We start from the raw sequence: 22,495 nt of genomic DNA, 5'->3' as shown, positions 1-22,495 counted from the left end.
TGTGAAAATGTTTCTTTGCTATTTGGACTTCAGGCTTCATACATTATATAGTTTATGCCTACATTTTGTCATCTACTACTAGAATATAAAAAACGTTTCTGTTTTAACAATGTGTTGACACAGATTACTGTAGAAACGGAACAGACATGAAATGCGTGTGTTCCAAATAACGATCTATTATTTCCACTCTAAAACTCCACTTCACTCCCAGATACTCAATCAAGGCATGAGCTGAGAGAAGTTCGTGCACGTTCTAAATTGGTGGGGGGATGGAATAGCCGGCTGCTCCTAGCTTCTCTTTATCAGCACATTTAGAAGACAAAGGACGCTGGCGGAGAGGTGTGAAGGGATTTAAGAAGCGGTTTAAGGTGGGACAGAATTACAAGTTTTTTCGTAGGCTCTGGTAATTCTAGTGTTAAAACTGTAGTATTCACAGAAAAGATTTGACATTCAGATTTCTCTACTGAGACTACAAATGAGGGAACGAGCTCTGTAAACGATACATGGCCCTATAAGTTGTTGCACATACCGTGAATAACCATGTGTTTTGTATTTATGTTACTTTAAAACAATCTTAGATTTAGGGCTACAACAAGTAATCATCATTATCAATAATAATCAATTATTAAAAATGTTGGTAATGATCACTTTCATCGATAAGCTTATTACAACATTAGCCCGTTTACGTTGTGCTGCTTAATTGTGTCACTACTTCATTCAGCATGTCCTTGAAAATAGGCAGATGGTAAGCAGTGTGGCCTAAGACTCAGAGTTTGAGAGCACTTTACTCTGAAAGCAGAAAAAAAAAAAGTTTGTGAGTAGCAAAATATGTAGGTCTGACCTCGTATGGCATGAGAGCACAATGGAGATGCCCAAATATTTGAATAAGAAACATACTTTTACATGCTCTGTGCTGCAGTAAGACTTGCCGTCATCCCAGTAAGCTGAATTTTACTTCGTAATTATGTGATAAAGATATATGAAAGCAATGTTTGTTAGGCTGGGCATAATGACATGACTTTCGGTTTAAAGTGAGGACTAAACGCAGTCATAGTCCAGTCCTCTTAAGTACAAATAAAACACTAGCATATGCAATAGAATTTCATGATATGCGACTAAAATTGTATCATTTTTTTTGACGCGGTCACTCTGCTACATTATCGTGCTGCATTACACACTTGTAAAAATATGTAATGTTAGTGTGTGTGTGTTTACAAAAAATGGTTTTGAAGAAACATAAGTCCCAGAATTTTTTTTTAGCGTTGTGTGCAAAGGAAATCAAAAACTCCGTCATGGTTGATGTGCTGTGAGTTTCACCGCTGTACTGTCGCAGAAGGCATATTGCTTTTCTGAGTCAAAAGATAGGAGCTGGGTGGAAAAAATGAAAGTTACAGACCAGATGGATATCGGACTTCAACTGAGTTTTGTCCAATCTAGAGGAAGACATGATAATGTTAAAGTACTACTGGAGAAAGCCTAGTTTAGCCGAAACAACAGACTTTGTGGCAGGATTACACAGTTTAAAATGGGGAAAAATCTAACAGCACACATCCAATGGCAAATGGCAGGCTGCAAGCAAATGTGCCAAAGAATCTGTAGTAATAAAAGATTTACAGACACAAAACAAAAAGACGAATGATGATGCAAAAATATATGAACTTTCAGATAAAATAAACTCAGCATATTACATAGCAAAGGAAGAGCTGAGTTTCACACAAATGAAACCACTTGTTTTGCTACAAAAGGAAGATAGGCTGGACATTTCCCCAACATATGGTAAAGATATTCGTTCAAAGGTTACTGCAGACTTGCATCTACATGACTTTATTTTTTAGTATTGTAACACACATTCTTCTGTGGTGAAATATTGTGGTGGTCAGATATTTACCTGATGCTTTGCCAGTACACCATCTCTTTCAAAGAAACTAAAAAAAAAACAAACAAGTTACGGCTTTAAGTCAAGCGTCTGTTTAGCGTGATTCTGAATACATAGTCCAAATTGCAAGTTTAGTTAATTTATTTAAAACTGTTCTGCTTTTAAGGAAATTGTGTGTGTGTGTGTTCATTGCAGAACCAGAGCCAGAAGTGCTACTAAATTTTCTATTTATTTTAAATTTATTTTATGAATGTTGTATAAAAACCTATATTTTTTAAATATCTGCAAGTAGTTAGTTTTTAAAAAAAATACATTTCTGAAAACTTTATACAAATCTCTTTATTTTGTGAAAAGTTCCATTCTTTTCAATTAATCGATAGAATTAGTAGATTAATCGATTATCAAAATAATCGTTAGTTGCAGCTCTACTCAGATTTGCATTAATATGTATATCACAAAGAGTTATATTTTTATGACTTTCATAGTTTTTTTTAATCAACTGTATTGCAAGTTTTTACAGTTTTGCTGTTTACACTGCCTTTATTGGATAATATTTTTGTGCTACTGATGATGTTGCTGTTTTTATTGTTACTGTTATTAATTGTATTTTGTGCAGAATATTTATTGGTTATTTGTGGTGTTAAAACAGAAAATGATCAAATAATAAAACATTCATTAACCGGCTTACCTACCTTCTTTGAATTGGTAACCATGGCTATTTTATACAGGAAATGCATTTGTGAAATATGTAATAAGCACTGCTGTAGTTGAAATTTTTTATCAAAAAAGTATTTAAATTTACAGCAAACAAGCCAAAAAGGCAGATATGCATTAAATGTAATTATTTACATTTACAGTTTTTAATTTAAAATTTTTTATTATGTTTAGGTATAGAAACTCTTTAAAAGAACCAAAAAATGATTTTCTGAATACAATTCATTTTTTTAAAGTGAAATCTAAAACTGCTCAGTTGCATCGGCTTTTGTAGTGGACTCTGAGTCACATAACAGCCAGTATTATTGTTTTCATTTTTTTTGTATTGATATTTCTCAATGAAGAAATGTCATATTAACATGATTTTGCCTCTAGTTGGCCATGTTTTGTGCCGAGTGGGATTAAGCTGATGTCACAGAGTACTCGGAATATGTATTTGCAAACTTTTCTAGTGCAGGAAAGCGTACTTTATTTGCCCTCTACCATTTTGTTAGAGACTGGGCTTCACTAGAGTTGCATGATCTCAAAAATATTAATCAGTTTCTTCATTCTTAGGTAAATTCTGGTGAGAATAGCTTATTAGTTGATTATAAAGGTTATACTATCTGTAATTAAAAACTAAAAATTGAGTTCAGAAATATCACATGCTTTAACACTGAAATACAGCATTGTTTCATTTACCAAAGAATTAATTTAACATTTAATAGCAATATGTGTTCCAGTGATAACAGCTTAATACAGCCGACCTCATAGTGCACAGAATGTGAACATTGAAGACTAGTGATTGCTTTCCATTACAGTGATAAAAGTATTGCTTTCAGTTTTGATCTCCAGCCATCTTATTACATTGATTTGTTTGACATTTATTTCTGAACTCAAATAATCTAGGTCATCCAGAAAAACTGATATCTACACAAAGTGCAGTAATGGCGGGATAGTAGGCCAATATTTCGCGTGTAATAAAGTTTATAGTGAAACTACTCTATGATGAATGAAAAATGAGGGTAGGGTTGCACAGTTTTTTTTCAATTTGTTGGACATAAATTTAAAATGGCCATGTGAAGCATGTCATTAGGCACATCATTCAGGTTAGAGGAGAGTCAGTAAGTTCCAAAGTTTCATAAAACCCAAGTTAATACAATTTGTAAACTAATAATAATAATTCTTTATATTTATATAGTGCTCTTCTCACTATTCATAGTAGTTTATGAGAAAAATATATATATATGTATATATGTATATATATATATATATATATATATATATATATATATATATATAATTATAATATAATATAGATCAGTGTTCTCCCCAGAAATTTTTTCCAGCCAGGTGGGACGGGGTAATTTGGTGATGGAGAAAATTAAATGTGCGCTATTTTTATTAGTTAATTATTATTATTTTCCAAAGCTCAATATGACTTCCTTTTTTAAGGTTGTGCCAGAATATTTTTATTAAATTTAAGAAGTATCCAATTCAGGATCCTGCAACCCTAAGAAAAATTTTAAATAACAATTGTTATGACATAAACCAAGAGGCACAAGTATTGTCGCTGTCGGGAAGAAAAGTGAAAACAATGAAAAAAAAATATAGGAAACCTAATGAAGAAAAATATAAAAATATTCTTCAAAGCCAACTTGCATATGCAGAAGGTGTCTTCAGTTAAATATTTATTTTTCTTTTTTTCCTAGAGGCCCAGTTGTCTGAAGCTTTCCCATAAAGCCTAGGATCTGGGCCCTCCAAGGAGATCACTCATCGTACACTGTCGTAGTGACTGTACTGCAAAGTCATCAAACAGCCATCTAGTGTCTCTGGCCATTTTCAGCTTAATCTGGGGAATGTTCAGAATATTTTGAATTTTTGTTAAACCAGCCATCCTAACTGAAGAATTTTGGAAGAAATAGAATAGCTGCCTTAAGATGTTCAGTTTTGTTAAATAAGGTAAAGCAGCTGCTGCTTGGGCACTTGCAAGGCCCAATCGGTGGTTTTACACAGTGGCAGTTGACCAAGAGTCCAGATGTTTTATCTCTAAGCAGTTTTGTTACACCTTTCTGTTTCCCAATCATAACGGCCGCTTCATTTGACCCTAGTCCAACCAGATTAGCAGTTTTAAAGCCTAGAGTGTCCATAGTCTCACTCAGTGTGTTGGTTATAGCCTCCGCTTTGCCGTCAATCATATTGCGGGTTGATACAAAACTAACTCTGACCTCTTTAGTGACCTGGCAAACATATTTAATGTAAATAATTGTTTTATATATGAGATGTCTGTGGTTTCATCACACAGAATACTGAAAAACTTTTCAGTGTGTATATTTTTCAGTATGTTAGATTTTATTTCTGATGCTAAGACATCCAGCAGCTCTTGCATTATTCTTTCAGAGTTGTAATGTGCATTGAGGTGTTGTAAAAAGGAACAACCTATTTCTTTACAGTGTCCCAACAGCTTTTCAAACAACGTTGTATGTGGCAACTCATTTTTTGCCAAACAATTCATGGATCTTAAAGCTCCCACAAAAGCATCTATCTATAAGTTATTTAACACAGATACAGATCTTTTAATTTGACTAATTCGAATTTGCTGAAGTACATGCTTTCCTAAAAGGTCAGCAGAAGACTCCATGCGAGTTTTACTTTTTTTATGGTCCACCAAGCTTTCTTTTCAAATTCTAGTGTATGACACGTTTGCCCAAAGTAACTCCTCCTTGGGGGGTGTTTGTTTGAGTGTTTCATGCGCAATGAGCACCACGTAACATTTTCATTGACCATTAGCCAATCAAAATCTTTAAACCATTGTTTGTTTATGCCGGATAAGCGGCGCTTAGATTTATAAATTGACAGAGTGTGTGCTGAAGAGAAAGATCTGATAGATCAGCCTCTGCAATGTCTTTGTCTGAAATTTCCCCATCAGGAGTTGACGCTGCACCTTCATTAGTTTGTGGCGTCTCTTTTCTGAAATAACCGAGCAATGTTGTTTTCTGAACAGTTCTTTTGCTCATGTTGGTAAAACATTTGAAAAAAATGTAAAGTACTTATGAATAAGACTTTTGAGTGGGAAAGGGAGAGCCTGTTGGATATTCAATTCACACTTGCACTACGGCAGGTACGTATTCTCGACATTTCCACTTTATTCTTGCCGTTTATCTCGAGATTAAATTCGACATGTTGACTTTATTCTCGTAGTTAATCATAAAAGTAGAACATCGTAAACTAAACTTCATCTTTAAAATTAATGTTTAATTTACTAGATTTTCTCAAACCCCGCCATAAATTATGTAGCAACATGTCGATTTTATTCTTGTCATAAGCATCAAGATTAAAGTGGAAATGTTGAGAATAAAGTCAACATCTTGACTTTATTCTCGACATATAGTTTGTTTTCTTCACTTTGTCCGTATTTTTTTTTTCTTCACTATGGCCCTAATACACTTCTGTACAAAACCCTCCGCAATTCAGTGACAAAACTTTTGCTTCAGTGTGTGCTGCAAGAGTTTCTGCACACACTTTGCAATATGAACGCAGGTCCAAATATGAGCAGATATAAGAATGGCAGAACGGGTCACGTTAAACAGGAACCACAGTGAGTGCTACAAGGATTTTTGCACACAGAACACACTGAATGCTTAAACAACTGTGAGATGCGAGATGACAGCCAGGCGTTCAACTAAATTAGCCGGGCGGAGCACCCGGGTAAAAGACACTAAGGAGAACACTGTAGATATACCAGTAACGGCGCACTGCATCCAAATGTGCAGTGAATACACTTGACTTGAGTAGTCATAGTTTTCAGACACTTTCTCTGCACGCTTGGCATTCGTTTGCTCAGAGGTTGATGCACTTGCTGCTTCCTGAGCAGCTCTTCTTTTCTCCACCCTAGTGTCTTGCTTCTTCTCTTCTTTTGTCAGCATTTTTTGGCATTAAAACTGAATAAGTCAGTGTTTGTGTTGCAATTACTTAGTACGTTTTCTTTAATTTTTCCCTTAGTTGGCACTTAAGTCTTCTATCTGCTTCAAGAATGATTAACATATGAAGACGTAGGGGATGTGATGGTGAAGGTGGCAGGGAATGAGAACGGTACCTGTACGCGTGTGCCGCACGGCCACCCTGCTGGCCGCTGTCAAGAATTGATTCTACAATAAAATAAAAATAAGTGGAATAACCTTGGAGGTCAATCATCAACCTGAAAGTGGATAGTAGAGGTCACGTAGTATATGTGTACCAAATTTCAGGTGAATAGGTCAAATGGTTTGCAAGCTACAGGTGATTTAAAATCCTTGACCAACAAACGAACGGCCGCGGTAGCGTATTATATATAAAGACACATAAATAATAATGATAAATAAATAAATGAAACACAGCAACATTTTTAAGCCATTTTAACTATTGCCATATAAATGTCATATAAGCAGTTAATGGGACAGCTGATCTGCTGATTGATTCCACGATGGTTCTATTTGTTAATTTTAAATATTAGTTAAAATGAGATAAAAGCATCTTTTTGATTAATAATAGTCAACTAAATTTTGTTCTAGGTGATTTTTCAGAGATTTTTTTCCCATTGTGGTAGGTTTGGTTTATCATGAAGTGACTAACCATGATTGTAACCCCATCTAGTATGTGATTTTTATGAGCTTCGTATCACAGCGCATGCAACTATACATATACTAAAGATGAGCTATTGGCAGTGCCTGGTCCTCAGTTGATAGTCTTAAAAGGTGGGCCCTCATTGTAGTTTGTAGCCATTGTCTTACGTAAAAGATGAGCTGCCCATGCTCATATTCTCTTCGTCGCATCTTCAGCTAGATCAACTTGTGTCCTGTGGAAATCGGTCTGACGTGTTACATGCTCTTAATTCATTCAGAACTAGATATAGAGTGAGAACATAAACACAAAATGGACAAGGAAGATAAAAATAAGGAAAGATAACCATCCTTCCTGATTTTCTGTCTTATCATGATTAAGCAAGTCATATAGTATGAGAAGTGAACAAAATTTTTTGAGCCTGAACTTAAACTAATCTGCTGTACTAATTTTGCAATCCGCAAAAAATAGCTCCTGTGTAGTAGAATACATGAATTACAAATTTCTTACATTTTTGGTTTTAATGTACAATATATTTTTGTCTCGGAAGCAATGCAAAAGTAAATGTAATGCAATCTTTGAATTTCTAACCCTAAAGAACAATATTAATTTAGAGATTCATTCTCACCTAGTCATTGTGAGCCTGGACTATTCTCTTTCATCCACAGTCAAGAAAATGTCTTTTAGAATTATGCTATGATGGGATATCTCTCAAAGGTGACACAAATTGGTATTGATTATAGAAGAAAACGTTTGGCAATGACAGACAATTATAAGGGTTAGTGTTTGGTCAGTTGAGTCCATTATTCATTTAAATATGAGCAAAGTCTATGCATATTAGATGCCTAGATTATTTATTTATGAAATATGTATCACCAAATCCACTATTCGAAGGAGACTTCCAAGCACATTAATTTCAATGTGGAGGAATTTAAGAAACATTTTGTAACTCGGGACAAAACTTAGTGATATTACAGTGACCCACAATCAAAGCCGTGGAAGCATTATCTCCAACACCAAAATAATTAATTGGACAAGACACCACCAACAAGATTGGTTTATAATTTTAAGATGGTGAAGGTTTTGTCTATATTGGTTATGTTCCTCAGTGGTCACACTTGGCTGGTCAATGTGACACTGCTTTGCTTTGGAATTTGTAAGTGGCATGCTTTTTGATCCTTGAAACAAGTGTTTGGTGTTCACAGGGATTATGTTGAAAATTAAAACTTGTTTGGTTTTACGAGTGTTGCTCTTGATAGGTCAGGGTAAAAACTGGTCCTCTCTCATATCTTTTTCAATCCATGGAATTTCCTTTTTGTTATTTTTCTTGACTGAATAATTGTCAAGTACAACCATTTAGTGCAATTCATTAATCACATGGTCCTTTATATGCTAATAGAATAGAAAGAAGGATCAATACATGTTAGGGAATGCATTTTTATTCTTGCAGCATTGTATATTTAATATTTTAAAAAGCTGGAAGATGATTCTTTTCAGGTGAGTACCTCTATACTATCACTACCTTATATACTCATGCACTAGTAGTATTAGATATTTTTTCTAAATGTTAATTAAAGTTTTGGTAGAATTACTACATAACATACTTAAAAGCATTCTAAATGTTTACTTTTGTGAAAATCCTGAATGATGGCATACGGGCACTGTAAATCTTCTCCAATCCCATGTGGGGTGCCCACGGGCATTTTTGTTTAAATTGTGTACTGTGAACCAATGGTAAACTTGAAAGATATAAAACCATTGTTTTTTGTCTTCAGATGTTTAGTGAACATTTTACTGATCATTAGCTTTATGATTTTCTGTTAGTCAGGGAAATAACGTAGATGAACAATACTAGTTTGTACAATAACATTCTGAACTGCAATTGAGAATCAGTTCAGAGTCACAGTTGACCTATCCTAGTAACACTGGACATAGGATAGGAAACAGACCATTATTGGAATCCAGATTATTGCACAGGCCCACATATACATATGTACATAACTCACACAAGGGCTCATTTACAATCATCCTTTAACCTAACCTTTATGTCTTTAGTGATGTAAGAGGAAAAAACGTTGCAGAGGGGAGAATATCCAGGTGCAGGTTTCAAACTCAGGACACTGGATTGTTGTGGCCGCAGCACACTATTGTGCCTCCATGCTACTCTTAACCATATTTTGTTATGGTTTATTTATTACTTACAGATTTTTTCCCCCCCAGAATCTACCTATGGCCAAGTCAGCTAAGCAGGAATATGGGGTTGGGGAATAATTATAGCTTTGCACAGTACATCAGATTCACTCATTAACATTCAATGTAGTAAATTAATTTCTTAATGCCCTTATAGTGTTACTGTAATCTGATTTTATCAACAGTAGATGTTTGGGGGGAAAAGCCAAGAGTCAGTCATGTTTAAGTGGGCTTACTAGGCTTATTAAAAAAAAAAACATTGGCACAGAACAGTGCAATAGGTTAATCAAAGTGCAGCAAAGGATGTAATGATTAACAAAAATTATAAGCTGTGCTGTTATCTTTTTGGTTTTTGTTTTGACTCTTTATTGATCCATAGGTAATACATTTTTAAATCTATGGAATTTCTATATATATTTAACACATGTATTCTCATGTTTATATAATGTCTATTTTCTTTCTGCATTTTAGCCCAAGTGATAAATCTTCAGAATCCCTTAGTATAGGGAATGGGGATAATTTACAACAGGTAAGTAAGACTCGTTGATAATCAAGAATATAGTTTGTTATACTGTGGAAATCGGAAGATACTGTCCCTTTCTTCATCTCATTTGGCAGTGTCCCAAGATTTTCAAACTTGTGCCTCACACTAGAAGTAAAATAGCAAAAAAAAAAAGTATATGTTTATTAGCACATAATTAACACTAGAATTACCAGAGCTTACAAAAAAAGTCCCACCTTAAATCACTCCGCACCTTTCCATCAGCGTCTTTTTTCCTTTAAACATGTTGATAAGCAGCAGGCAGTCTGCTATCACATTCCCCACCGGCGCACAGTTTTCTCATCTCAAGTCTGTTTACCTGCGTGTCAGTTGCTTGGAGTTGTATAGAGTGAGAAGTCAAGCAAAATTGCACCTTTTATAAATACTACCGTAGATCCCGGAATATTAGCCGACCCCCTTCTCTACCTACTAAATTACATGTATTTGCCGATGACCGGTATTTAAGCCGACCCCCTTCTCCAAGCAAAATTTTCTAAATTTCCTTAAAAGTGTTCAGGTATATTTATTATGTTTATCGGCGAGAATTTGAGACTTCTGGCATTTTTGATGGAAACCAGGAAGTGATTGCGTAAAAGTTTGGTAAAATGAAACCTTTGTGTTGGAACGATATACGCAAATATGGTACATCAGCGGGTGGATTTCCAGAGATTCGTTATAAATTTGATTAACTTAAATACGCAATACAGTGGACCCTTGACTTATGAACTTAATTCGTTTGTGAAGGCTAACCCATAATGCGTTCCGAACCTCCCACTGCAACACTTATAATAATAAAAAAGGGTTGCATAATGTGCATAATTTACCAAAACACCAATAATTTTTCTAATGTACTAACCAAAAAGTTATTAAAAGTGCCTAGCCTACCAGAAGTAGGCTAGATTAAGCTAGGAGCATGGCGGCGTGCATTGTCGCAGCGGCTCAGGGCTCTCCTTTTCAGTGCGCTTTTTTGTTGTTTTTGTACTTTTTTTTTTTTTCTTCCTTTTTTTTCGTTTGTGCACGATCGGTTCGGCGAACATCCGCTACACCCGTCAGAACCTTATAGACATCGGTGTCCAGAGCCAGACATCTGTTTCGAGTTTTTTTCATTACACGCACAACATCCCAGACAACATAGCGAGACCAGCAGGCTCTCCGTGGATTGTTGTCGGGTCTAGGAGACGACACAGACGGAGGACGGAAAGAAAGCAGAAGTGGGGCCGCAGATCCGGCGTTATACTAAGGCTAAAAAAACAACCATACAAGCCTTATACAGAACTTTTTTTCTGCACTGAAGGAGCTGCTTTAAATCTCATTGTAGATGTGTATAGTGACAATAAAAGCTATTCTATTCTAGAAACAACACACCATTTAATTTGACATCTTTGGGCTGCAGGAAGGAAGGAGGAGGAGAATGAAACGGAGGGTGGTTATTGTTTAGAAGGAGCCTCCTTTTGCAAATCTTTTCTTTGTAAAATTGTCGAGATGGTGGATTTCGACATGCTGTACATACTAGCAAGATCGGTCACACTAACTGCACTCTCATATTTCCACACAATTTCCATCTTCGTTTCAATTATGATCGCTTTCTTTAACTTCTCTTCCTTCCTTAGCAATTATGTGTCTTGCTTGCATGGTCTTAGTGAATTATATATATAGGTAAATCACTGCAATGACCGAAATTACATCCACAAACACATGTATCTGGGCTCCAACTGACGCTAGTAATGCCCTCGGTTGTTTGTTTACAATCGTGCAAGTGGATACACGTGACCGCATTCGGGTCGTAACGCAAGATGTTGGTCATAAATCAAAACAAAAATTTTTTTTTTTTAAGCTTAATTTATTCTAAATTTTATTAATAAAATCAACAACTAAAACACTTTTTTGAATAAATTTTTTATTTAATTTAAAGTACTGGCATGCAAAGTTACTTCTTCATCTGAAAGATGGCTCTGTGGTTTCATCATTATTTACTTCCGTATTCATCGGCAAAACCGGCATTGCGCTGGAAATCTTGAATCTGAAACGATACTGTCAGATAAACCGACCCCTAAACTCCAAGCCAAAAATCTAGGACGAAATTCTCGGCTTATATTCCGGGATCTACGGTATATCGTTATTTGGAACACATGCATTTCATGTGTGTTCCTTGTCTACAACAATCTATGTACAGTAAACACATCACTAAATCAGAAACGTTTTTCATGTTTTTAGTAATAATTGACAAAATGTAGACATGAAGTGTATAATGTGTGAAGTCTGATTTCCAAATATCAAAGAAACACTTTCACAAAAGGTACAAATATAACGGAACAATTGCGCTTCTATTCAAGAATATAACTGCAGAAAAAGAACTTGCGTTAGGGTGCGACATTGACACGCATTTGCTAAGACTTCTTCGGTGGTGCACCAGTATCAACTGTTGAATGGTAATCAAAACTTCACGGGTTTGATGTCAATGTCGCACCCTAATGCAGATTTAAGGTGCGACAGATCTACGAGATTTTTCGTAGGCTCTGGTAATTCTAGTGTTAAGGTGTAAGCAGGCAGTGTGGTGTAGTGGTCAAGGCTTTGCACTTCAATCCCTGAGATTGTGGGTTCAAATCCTGCTGCTGACATTGTAAGTCACTTGAACCCTGCCTGTGCTCCATTTAGAAAACCAATAAATGTAACCAATTGTATCATAAATGTTTTAAGTCGCCTTGAATAAAGGCATCAGCCAAATAAGTAAATGTAAATATAATGTACATGACAATTTTTAACAGCTGGTAGACAGATTTTTTTTAAATGAATATTGCCTTTAACCATATCATGGTTCTTAGACTACCTACCCACTAAATATTTTACTTAATTTACTAAACAAATGTGGATATTGTATAATTTGAAAACTTGAACATATGCAGTATATATTCTTTTGTTATTTAGATCATGTAAGAAGGTATTTGTAAATGTTGTATTTGCTCTTATTTCAGATTTCCAGTAGCGATTCACCATCACCTCCTCCTGGTTTACCAAAACAAAGCTTGGTTGTTCCCATCAGTGCATCCAATCACAGTGCACGGTCTCCATTTGAAGGAGCAGCGGCAGAATCACAGTCTCTATTTTCAGACAACAGTAATTTTCGACATCCTAACCCTATCCCAAGCGGCCTTCCACCTTTCCCCAGCTCTCCTCAGAACAACACAGACTGGCCAACTGCACCAGAGCCACAGAGCCTATTTACCTCAGGTGACCTGCAGCTTCTTTTTTTATGTCAATTTCCAGATGAATTCTTAAACTGACCTTTTCAAATTTGTCTTGGGATTTAAAATAATCGCTACAGGGTTGGATTAACATTAGAATTAACTCAAAGTATTTACTGAACATTCTTATGGGTCTCTTTTTCTTAACAAGATCGTTTTTTAGGAGCAATCAGTGAGTAATGAGTGTAATTAAACAATTGGTATCTAAGCTAGATACAGTGGTGTGAAAAACTATTTGCCCCCTTCCTGATTTCTTATTCTTTTGCATGTTTGTCACACAAAATGTTTCTGATCATCAAACACATTTAACCATTAGTCAAATATAACACAAGTAAACACAAAATGCAGTTTTTAAATGATGGTTTTTATTATTTAGGGAGAAAAAAATCCAAACCTACATGGCCCTGTGTGAAAAAGTAATTGCCCCCTGAACCTAATAACTGGTTGGGCCACCCTTAGCAGCAATAACTGCAATCAAGCGTTTGCGATAACTTGCAATGAGTCTTTTATAGCGCTCTGGAGGAATTTTGGCCCACTGATCTTTGCAGAATTGTTGTAATTCAGCTTTATTGAAAGGTTTTCTAGCATGAACCGCCTTTTTAAGGTCATGCCATAGCATCTCAATTGGATTCAGGTCAGGACTTTGACTAGGCCACTCCAAAGTCTTCATTTTGTTTTTCTTCAGCCATTCAGAGGTGGATTTGCTGGTGTGTTTTGGGTCATTGTCCTGTTGCAGCACCCAAGATCGCTTCAGCATGAGTTGACGAACAGATGGCCGGACATTCTCCTTCAGGATTTTTTGTTAGACAGTAGAATTCATGGTTCCATCTATCACAGCAAGCCTTCCAGGTCCTGAAGCAGCAAAACAACCCCAGACCATCACACTACCACCACCATATTTTACTGTTGGTATGATGTTCTTTTTCTGAAATGCTGTGCTCCTTTTACGCCAGATGTAACGGGACATTTGCCTCCCAAAAAGTTCAACTTTTGTCTCATCAGTCCACAAGGTATTTTCCCAAAAGTCTTGGCAATCATTGAGATGTTTCTTAGCAAAATTGAGATGAGCCCTAATGTTCTTTTGCTTAACAGTGGTTTGTGTCTTGGAAATCTGCCATGCAGGCCGTTTTTGCCCAGTCTCTTTCTTATGGTGGAGTCGTGAACACTGACCTTAATTGAGGCAAGTGAGGCCTGCAGTTCTTTAGATGTTGTCCTGGGGTCTTTTGTGACCTCTCGGATGAGTCGTCTCTGCGCTCTTGGGGTAATTTTGGTCGGCCGGCCACTCCTGGGAAGGTTCACCACTGTTCCATGTTTTTGCCATTTGTCGATAATGGCTCTCACTGTGGTTCGCTGGAGTCCCAAAGCTTTAGAAATGGCTTTATAACCTTTACCAGACTGATAGATCTCAATTACTTCTGTTCTCATTTGTTCCTGAATTTCTTTGGATCTTGGCATGATGTCTAGCTTTTGAGGTGCTTTTGGTCTACTTCTCTGTGTCAGGCAGCTCCTATTTAAGTGATTTCTTGATTGAAACAGGTGTGGCAGTAATCAGGCCTGGGGGTGGCTACGGAAATTGAACTCCGGTGTGATACGCCACAGTTAGGTTATTTTTAACAAGGGGCAATTACTTTTTCACACAGGACCATGTAGGTTTGGATTTTTTTTCTCCCTAAATAATAAAAACCATCATTTAAAAACTGCATTTTGTGTTTACTTGTGTTATATTTGACTAATGGTTAAATGTGTTTGATGATCAGAAACATTTTGTGTGACAAACATGCAAAAAAATAAGAAATCAGGAAGGGGGCAAATAGTTTTTCACACCACTGTACAATGCAGTCAAACTGTGCACATGTTATGATTGTGTTTTTCTTTTTCACTTTTTTTCAGATCACTTCTGCACTTTTATTCCAAGGCTATATTTGTAGTGCTAGACTAAAAACACTTTGCCAGTTGCAATAGATATACAGTATCTCACAAAAGTGAGTACATCCCTCGTAGTCAGTGTACAGCTTGCATAACACTGTAAATTTGCTGTCCCTTCGAAATAAGTCAACACAGCCATTAATGTCTAAACCGCTGGCAACAAAAGTGAGTATACCCCTAAGTGAAAAATGTGCAAGTTGTGCCCAAAGTGCCAGTATTATGTGTGGCTACCATTATTTTCCAGCACTGCCTTAACTCTCTTGGGCATGGAGTTCACTAGAGCTTCACAGGTTGCCACTGGAATCCTCTTCCACTTCTCCATGATGACATCACGGAGCTGGTGGATGTTAAGAGACCTTGTGCTCCTCCACCTTCCATTTGAGGATGCCCCACAAATGCTCGGATGGGTTTAGGTCTGGAGACATGCTTTGCCAGTCCATCACCTTTACCCTGTTTCTTTAGCAAGGCAGTGGTCCTCTTGGAGATATGTTTGGGGTCGTTATCATGTTGGAATACTGCTCGGCGGCCCAGTTTCCGAAGAGAGGGGATCATGCTCTGCTTCAGTATGTCACAATACATGTTGGCATTCATGGCTTCCTCAATTCGCTGTAGCTCCCCAGTTCCGACAGCACTCATGCAGCCCCAAACAATAACACTCCCACCACCATCCTTGACTGTAGACAAGACACACTTGTCTTTGTACTCCTCACCTGGTTACCGCCATACACGCTTGACACCATCTGAACCAAATAAGTTTATCATGGTCTCATCAGATCACAGGACATGGTTCCAGTAATCCATGTCCTTAGTCTGCTTGTCTTCAGCAAACTGTTTGTGGGCTTTCTTGTCCATCATCTTTAGAAGAGGCTTCCTTCTGGGACGACAGCCATGCAGACCAATTTGATGCAGTGCGCGGCATATGTTCTTAGCACTGACAGGCTGACGCCCCCACCCCTTCGACCTCTGCAGCAATGCTGGCAGCACTCATACGTCGATTTTCAAAAGGCAACCTCTGGATATGACGCTGAGCACGTGCATTAAACTTCTTTGGTCGACCATGGCGAGGCCATTTCAGAGTGGAACCTGTCCTGCTAAACCGCTGTATGGTCTTGGCCACCGTGCAGCAGCTCAGTTTTAGGGTGTTGGCAATCTTCTTATAGCCTAGGCCATCTTTATGTAGAGCAACAATTCTTTTTTCAGAGAGTTCTTTGCCATGAGGTGCCATGTTGAACTTCCAGTGACCAGTATGAGAGAGTGTGAGAGCAATAACACCAAATTTAACAGACCTGCTCACACTTGAGACCTTGTAACACTAACGAGTCACATGACACCTGGGAGGGAAAATGGCTAATTGGGCACAATTAGGGCACAATTTGGACATTTTTCACTTAGGGGTATACTCACTTTTGTTGCCAGCGGTTTAGACATCAATGGTTGTGTGTTGACTTATTTTGAGGGGACAGCAAATTTACAGTGTTATACAAGCTGTACACTGACTACTTTACATTGTATCAAAGTGTTATATCTTCAGTGTTGTCCAATGAAAAGATATAATGACATATTTACAAAAATGTGAGGGACGTACTTACTTTTGTGAGGTACTGTATTCTAGGAATTTTTAAACTGCTTCAAATCCTTTCATATTTTACGTACAACATCAGTAATAAAACTAAACACTTTACTGGAATGGGCTTGAGGAGCTGGTCCACTTAGCAATATTCACATAATCTGCTCTTGAGCAAATCACATGTGTAGCACCTACCGCAGCACTTGCATTTACCAGGTTTGTTTTCTCTTAAGTCAAACTGTTCATATAAAATTATGCAACATGTTTGTTTAATTTTTCTTTTTTCCTCTATTCAGATCAGTTCTGCACTTTCTTTACAATACTGCATTTATACTGCTAGACTAAAAACACAAAGTCAAGTTTTTCATTTTTTGGTTGCTTTTTTAAAACTCTGATTGCATCCAGCAGGGCATGTATGCTCCTTGTAAATGTGTGTTTTTTTTTTTTTTTTTTTTGTTTTTTTCTTTTAATTGTAGTCCTTCTCGAGACAATATATCCCTCCCTTTCCATTGTCGGAGGAATTGGAGGCATGGTCCTTGGTACAGACAGCAGGGGATGTCATCCATCCATCTACCGTCTTTCCATAGGAAAGTCTTCAGTGACTGTCTGAGATATATGCTCTTTTATACGCTTGTTTGCTGACTTTACATCATCTTGCATTAAGATATTGCCTATTAAGTATTAATGGGCCATTGCTAACAAGTTAATAATTAGTATTAACTCTTTCATTACTTTATTGACCAAAATATTTTATTTTACAGCAAATCCAGTAGTGTTCCTTGTTTTAGTAATCTGGTTGACCCTCCATTCATTTTTAGACTTCATTTCTTGCTGATCACCAATATTTTAAGTCTCTGTTTACAATGATCATTTTACAATCTGCAGGCTTCTGCCTGTGGCTTCATTGTGAATTAAGGCAAAATAAAACACTCAAGTTAAGTACTATTGCTGCAGCAGACAATACATATGTGATTTGCTCAATAGCAGATTATGGGAACTTTGTTGAGTGGCCCAGTTCCTCAAAATGATGACATTTAATCTTTGAGCAAACTTTTGTTTCTTGAAGGAAGCGGTCACATTAAAATATAATTACAGTATCTTTATTGACCATTAGATCATAATAACTTAACAATTATAACTTATTTTATATCTCTGACCATACTGCTAATTTATGATTTCACCAATACAATCTATGTGTAAACTACTATTTATACCAACAGTGCAGCATACAGATCATATTTTGCAAAGCTACAACTGCCAGACAGTTTCAAGTTTGATTAGTACTTCAGACTTTAAAAATGTAAAGCCATATACTACACTGAAAAGTTTATATTAAAAAAAAAAAAAAAAGTGATTGGATTACAAAAACTTGATTCTTGGAACAAATGCCTTATATTGTTAATGTTGACCCCCTCTATAGGGCTAAGACATTTCATTTCAAGATTACAGTTAATCAAACATAGTACATAAATTATGAACTAATACTTAATTGAAAATTTACCTAGATTAATTTTAATTAACTGTTTTCTTGCCAATGTCTATGTATGTTAAATATCACCAATGCAATGGAGAATAGGACTGGTTGAACAGGTTACCAGTCTGCTGCTGGGCACAGTCATAACATACCCACATTCACTCATTCCATATCCAATATACTGTTAAGTAAGGATCTGTTCTTGGGTAAAAGTAAAGGTGATGTTTCTTTATCTGTTTAAAAATATTGAAATGTTTCTGTGCATGCATGTGTCATTTAAGTTTTCTTGTGTACACCTACATTTTTTGTAATTATTTTTTAAAATATTAACAGATAGTGGTGTGGTTTTGATATGGAATTAAAAAGAGAGGCTTATATTTCCATGATCATCATAGACTGCCCAACTGATCTTATTATGTGTACTGTACATACTACATTTATTAATTTTACATTCATTCATTATTCATTTGAAATAGATACTGCTTAAACAAATACTAAAAAATGAAAACAGTATTGTGTTATTTCCATGTGAATTAGTGATCGTGAATATAATTTTAAAAATTTTAATTTAAACAATTGATTTAAAGCTGCTTGCATATCAGCATACTTTCCAAGTTACATTTGTCAAACAATCACTTTGTCAGGTTTGTAACATTTGCTATTATGAAACTGCATTAGTGTATCAAAGAGACCTTAGCTTGTTAGTATCTTAGCAACAATTACTGTAGACTAATATTTAAGGGATAAGTCAAATTCATGAAAATTTTAAATGTCACTTGCCAAATGTTTTGATTTTCCACATCTTTTTTCAGATTTGTTCCAAATTAGGCCTAACTTTGTAAAACCAAAGTTGTCGTTTAAAGGTAGTTGTTTTAGAATTCCTACAAAACAGCATTTTGTGTTGTTTACAAACTGTTTCACATCAAACTTTACTGTTGCTTATACCCATTTTATAATGCAAAATTAATTGTTTAATTGAACTCACTGTTAGGAGCATGCACTGATACAGCACATTGCCGCACCCACCACATGACAAACCAAATCAGGATCCCAGATAAGTACCTGAGTGCAGCCATGCAACGGGTGACACCGCAGCACCAAACTAGTTCAGATGGAATGGAACAGTGTGAGGTTTTTTATGGTGGCTGGACTGGAAGTACAGAAATTACTTGTAACTTCAGATTGCATCCCACTCCCTCTGGTACCATTCAAAAATGTGTCTGTGTGCTTTAGTCAAATTTTAGTTGTTACATTAATAAACATTACCTCTGCCCATCTCCTAAACCCACTTATTCAGGGCAGAGTCGTGTTGCATCTGGAGCCTGTCTCAGCAAGCAATATGTGTAGGCAGGAGCTAGTCCTGGACAGGGCACCTACCTATCATAGATATAAGTGTTAATTTTTTTTTTCCAGAAATTCCATTAAACAATAACAATGTATTGTTTTTTGATTCATTTTCAGGAGTTAAGTATTCTATTTCATTAGCCCTGCTAGTTGCTCATCTCTAAGATTTTTCGCATCCATTAACATCTTGTCATATGGTTGGAGAGAGTTGCCGTGTGCTTCAAAAAAGTGTGTCCAATGTGAAAATTTTGGGAAAATGTACTCTCTCTCTATCTATATCTATTATCTATACAGTGATCCCTCGCTTCGACTGTCGCGGCTTCACTCCATCGCGGATTTTAAATGCAAGCACATCTAAATATATATCACAGATTTTTCGCTGGTTCGCGGATTTCTGCGGACAATGGGTCTTTTAATTTATGCTACATGCTTCCTCAGTTGGTTTGCCCAGTTGATTTCATACAAGGGACGCTATTGGCAGACGGCTGAGAAGCTACCCAATCAGAGCACGTATTACATATTAAATAAAACTCCTCAATTCAATATGATGTGCTTCCCGCTCGGTGCTTGATTGTTTGCTTTTATCTGTCTCTCTCGTACTCTCTCTGCCTGACGGAGGGGGTGTGAGCAGAGGGGCTGTTTGCACAGAGGCTGTTTGCCTAGGGGATACGAACGCTCCTCTAAAAAATGCCGCTTTATCGCGGTGCTTCGGCATACTTAAAAGCACAGATTGATTTTTTGATTGTTTGCTTTTCTCTCGCTCTCTCTCTGACATTCTCTGCTCCTGACACGCATTCTTTGAAGAGGAGGATATGTTTGCATTCTTTTAATTGTGAGAAAGAACTGTTATCTCTGTCTTGTCATGGAGCACAGTTTAAACTTTTGACTAAAGGGTGTTATTTCATGTCTAGAGGGCTATAATAATGTTAACAGTGTGGGAGAGTTTATAAGGGCTAAAAATATATAAAACTAACCATACAAACATATGGTTTCTACTTCGTGGATTTTCATCTATCGCGGGGGGTTCTGGAACGCAACCCCCACGATCGAGGAGGGATTACTGTATATATATATATATATATACATATCTATATATCTATATATATATATATATATATATATCTATATATCTATATATCTATATATCTATATATATCTATACTAATAAAAGGCAAAGCACTCACTCACTGACTCATCACTAATTCTCCAACTTCCTGTGTAGGTAGAAGGCTGAAATTTGGCAGGCTCATTCCTTACAGCTTACTTACAGAAGTTGGGCAGTTTTCATTTCGAAGTTCTACGCGTAATGGTCATAACTGGAACCTATTTTTTCGTCCATATACTATAATAGACTTCTGCTCGATGCCCGTCCACGTAATTTAGTGCCTGCCCATATAAGGCCGTCTGTCAGCGGCAATCCAATAGAAACACTGCCGCTAAATATTCACGGGTGAAGGACTGTGCTTATACAGAGGAAGATGAGATGGTCAGGGTGGTGTTTGGCACAAACTCAGCGAAACGGCGAGAGAAACTTTTAAGTGCTGGGTCTTAGCTAACATTAAATACAGCCGTGGACATCGCACGAGATGGCACCAGCACAGCTGGGAAACTTCGATGCATGTACATCGAGCGGCTCACATGAAATGACGCAGTGCATAGACAAAAAGCAACAGTTCCAAAGAGTGCTGAACAAAAACCGAATTACACAATTGAAAAGGCAGAAAAAAAATGAAGCGTGTGATACATACAAGCATATTCATTAGTGCAGCTACTGCGGAAACAAAGCACACGGTGGAAAAAGTCAATGCCCCGCTAAATGAAGACAGTGTAAAAAAAACCCGTGCATGCAGTGTGTCACGTCTCAGATAAAGAAGACGACGAGCTGTTCATTGATGCAGTAAGAAACGAATCGATGAATGAAACCTGTTATCTTTACAACGATTGACAAACACGGAATGTAACTTGAACACAACACATCCTACAAATACGAACCTGATTGAAAGAAATAATGATAATCAAATCCTTGATGACAGCAACACTCATAACACAAAACAATTACTGTATATTGACAGTCATGTTACGTTAATTTTAAAATGTTCCCTTTTCTTTTTCATAACTTCTTTAACACACTACTTCTCCGCTGCGAAGCTGTGTGTGTGTATGTATATATATATGTATATGTATATATGTGTGTGTGTGTGTATAAACTGCTCAAAAAAATTAAAGGAACACTTGAAAACACATCAGATCTCAATGGGAAAAAGAAATCCTCCTGGATATCTATACTGATATAGACAATACGCTGCTTGTTAAAACGGATGACTCCTAATCTTACGTGCACTTAGTGCTGCGTGGGTATTATGAACTATCATATTTGTTCAAGTTCTATTTAAATTTTAAATATAAGTAATTTTTATTTGGTCGACAGAAATATGTTTAGTAGGAATGAAAGTTAAATATAATCATCATTGCATAAATTTTTCTTCACCATACAAATTTAAAGACTAAATCTAACTGACTGATGGGCTCATCAGGCAGTCCACACTCACTGCACCCACTCTCGCGAATCGAACCTCAGATGTCAGTGCTAAAGGCGAAGCCTCTCATGTTGCGCTAGGGTGTGTGGTTCATTTATTTGACAGTATGTAGATCGGGGTGTGTATATATTTATATATATGTTTGTCCAGGAGGAAAGCAATGTTGTCTCAAATCAATGGCAACCTTTTGTAGGGTGTGTCCCTGAGACTTATTAATTGTCATCGCGAAGCAGAGCCTTACTGGAAATTTGAGGCGTTTCAATTGAAATGGGAGATCAGGGAGTATAACGTTGATGCCAGGAATACATTCAGAGTGTGGCGCTCTGCTGTTTTTTTGTGTAGTTGCCTTCACACAGCCTCTTTGCTGCTTTATAAACGAACGCAATATAAAGCCATCACCTTGTCAATTGTGTAATGTGTTTTTTGAACAGGTTTGATGCATGGAAGTGATCACTCGTACTGCGTTCAGTAAGTTCACTTGAGCTGCTCTCTTGTGTGATGTTGCG

The 22,495-nt window shown here is 36.7% G+C and overlaps 1 protein-coding gene across 6 annotated transcripts in view; it reads left to right on the top strand.

The window, feature by feature from the left end:
- cnot4b (CCR4-NOT transcription complex, subunit 4b) overlaps positions 1-22,495 on the top strand; it is a 196,107-nt gene that overhangs the window by 132,155 nt on the left and 41,457 nt on the right. For all 6 annotated transcript variants that reach the window (XM_039769478.1, XM_039769475.1, XM_039769473.1 and 3 more), the window contains 2 exons: positions 9,830-9,887; positions 12,872-13,127. In XM_039769478.1, coding sequence (XP_039625412.1) covers positions 9,830-9,887; positions 12,872-13,127 — 314 coding nt within the window. The remainder of the gene's footprint in view (positions 1-9,829; positions 9,888-12,871; positions 13,128-22,495) is intronic.

This window comes from Polypterus senegalus, chromosome 11 (genome assembly GCF_016835505.1).
Source record: "Polypterus senegalus isolate Bchr_013 chromosome 11, ASM1683550v1, whole genome shotgun sequence".
Lineage (NCBI taxonomy): Eukaryota > Metazoa > Chordata > Cladistia > Polypteriformes > Polypteridae > Polypterus > Polypterus senegalus.
The sequence above is the reverse complement of the archived record's forward strand: the minus strand, read 5'-3'. Positions and strand labels throughout refer to the sequence as shown.